Genomic DNA, 2623 nt, shown 5'->3' with positions numbered 1-2623 from the left:
TCAAATATTTATTTTGTTCTTTTGATGGACGAATGCGGTAGCGCGTGCATGCATTCCAGCACGTGAGGCTGTTGTTCCCCCAAAAAAGAGTATGTGACGCTGTTCGGTTATCCAGAAAAAGATGGTGGCTGCTGCTGTTCACCAAAGATCGATCACGTACAGGTAGAACTAGAAAGTAGTATGTTTCGGCCAAAAAAAACTAGTAGAAAGCATATTCCTTCGCGAACTAGAAAGCAGATCGATTAGCCGGCTCGTGGACGGCCGCAGCAAAGCGAGAAGTGCGGCGCCAAATTTACCGCGGGAAGCAACAGGGTCTCGGCTGGATCACGCGTGTGTTACGATTTTTGCTAGGTAGTTAGGATTATTATCCTTATAAGTAGCCTCGCCATTTCCCCTCTATGAATGAGCGTGGAACACGCAACACCCGGGCATCTGGACTCACCTCCTGATCGCGCCGTTCCGCGCGCGCGCATTCCTGGAGATGAAGGTCACGGCGTTTCTTCCCGGCGTCTGCGGCCTCGCTCTCCTCCTCCTCCTCCCCTTGAATGGTGCGTGTGTATTACTAGATTCGGATTGTTGACGTTGTAGTATGCTTGTTTCTCATTTCGATCGTGGTTGTTGATGGTCCCATGGATAGCCGCTGGCGTGGAGTCTCGAGGACCTCTGGGCGGCTACCACTGGTACACCATGTTCATGTTCGGCGATTCGTTCGCGGACACCGGCAACCTCCCGAGAACGAGCTGCAGGAGCTCCTTGTCGCGTCAATGGCACTACCCCTACGGCACCTTTAATGGAAGTCGAAGTGGCAACCCGCTCGGCCGCTTCTCCAATTACTTGGTTCAGCCCGATATCATCGGTACGTACATACTTATAACAGTATCTATAAATTTATTTGAAAATGAACCGTGCGTGCGTTGATGAGTGCCATGCATGCGCCCTGAATCCTAATCAGCAAACCTTGATCGTGGTTCTCTGCAGCGAGGATGTTAGGGCGCCTCGTAGGCCCTCCGGCGTACAAGCGCATGGTGAAGCACTACTGTGACCCGTCCGGCATGAGCTTCGCCGTCGGCGGCTCAGGCGTGTTCGAGGTCCCGGAGAACCTGACGACCCTCTCCAAGCAAATCGACAACTTCGAGAGGCTGATCAAGGATCGAACCATCTCCAAATGGCACCTCGCCGACTCCGTGGCGCTCGTCGCCATCTCCGGCAACGACTACTCGCGCATCAACTCCAGCGACGTCGGCAACGTGCGTCAGTTTTTCCTTTTCTGGATGAACGACGCACACAGTCAATCTGTCTGGTTCTGCAACTTACTAACTACGGTAGGAACGTTTTCTCTTCTCTGGCAGATGATCGCTCTCATCAGGAAGGTGACGACCGAGATCACGGCGAACGTGCAGCGGCTGCAGAAGCTCGGGGTGAAGAAGATCCTGGTGAACCAGCTGCACCCCGTCGGCTGCACGCCGTGGCTCACCAGGCCGACCAACTACACCGTCTGCGACTCGCGGGCCAACATGGGCGTGGACCTCCACAACGGCCACCTGAGCATAAATTTGCGCAAGTCCAAGAACGTCCATATCCTCGACCTCGCCACCGCCTTCTCCAACATCGTCAATCCAGCCCCCGGTATGTACTATGTACCAGTAGTACATTTCTGATCACTGCATCCTCGAATGATCACTGCTCTATCCGTCTGTGATGTTGATGTGCGTGCACGAAAACAGGTAAAGGCTCGAGGCTGGCCAAGAGGTTCGAGCACAAGCTGACGCCGTGCTGCGAGAGCTTTGATCCCGAGGGGTACTGCGGGCAGCTGAGTAAGAACTCGGAGAGGCTTTACACCGTATGCAAGAACCCCGACCAGTACTTCTACTGGGACAGCGTGCACCCTACGCAGGCCGGCTGGGAGGCCGTCATGAAGCAGCTGCAAAAGCCTATGCTCAAGTTCCTAACAAAGGAACACTAAGGCGCATCTTAATCTTAGGCACACATGCATGGGCGTGTGTATGCACGCATATCGTAGTTAGGTTGGGTGTTCTCTTGGATTCCATGTCATTACATGAACATATCATTCGCTACTTGTTGGTCTTGATGCAAATGAGCCCTGTAGTCTTCTGTTCTGAAATATTATTGTACTACCTTCGTTCCTTTCAGTAAGGTGAATTTTATTCTTTTTAGTTCAAAACATGTTTACCAAATTTATAGGAAAAAACTAAATCAACATCTAAGGCCTAGTTTGGCAGCACTGTTTTTCTAAAACTGTGGCAATTCAAAACCTCAGGCCTAGATTGGCAGCACTGTTTTTCTAAAACCGTGGTAATTCAAAACCTCAGTTTTTACCTCGGTTTGTCAAAAGCGTTGTTTTCCTCTATTTTGCCAAAAACACCAATTCGTTTGGCAAGTGCTGTTTTACAGTAATTTTGACCAATTGCACCTAACTAAGGGTGCGTTTGGATGCAAAGTAATTTTGACCAACTGCACCTAACCAAACGCATCCTCAGTTTTTCAACATGAGGGCAATGAATACCTCAGTTTGTCAAAAGCGTTGTTTTTCACTATTTTGCCAAAACCACCGATATGTTTGGCAAGTGTTATTTTACCATAATTTTAACTAACTGTACCTACC

General features: G+C 50.1%; 1 protein-coding gene across 1 annotated transcript; it reads left to right on the top strand.

The window, feature by feature from the left end:
• Window positions 1–413: 413 nt before the first annotated feature.
• On the top strand, window positions 414–2160 carry LOC119280227 (GDSL esterase/lipase At5g03610-like). Its single transcript, XM_037561170.1, has 5 exons — window positions 414–548; window positions 638–856; window positions 979–1247; window positions 1350–1626; window positions 1725–2160. Exons 1-5 carry the CDS (start codon window positions 482–484, stop codon window positions 1961–1963), a joined length of 1071 nt encoding a protein of 356 aa, XP_037417067.1. The 5' UTR covers window positions 414–481; the 3' UTR covers window positions 1964–2160.
• Window positions 2161–2623: the final 463 nt, after the last annotated feature.

The sequence above is a fragment of the Triticum dicoccoides genome, chromosome 1A (assembly GCF_002162155.2).
Source record: "Triticum dicoccoides isolate Atlit2015 ecotype Zavitan chromosome 1A, WEW_v2.0, whole genome shotgun sequence".
NCBI lineage: Eukaryota > Viridiplantae > Streptophyta > Magnoliopsida > Poales > Poaceae > Triticum > Triticum dicoccoides.
The sequence above is the reverse complement of the archived record's forward strand: the minus strand, read 5'-3'. Positions and strand labels throughout refer to the sequence as shown.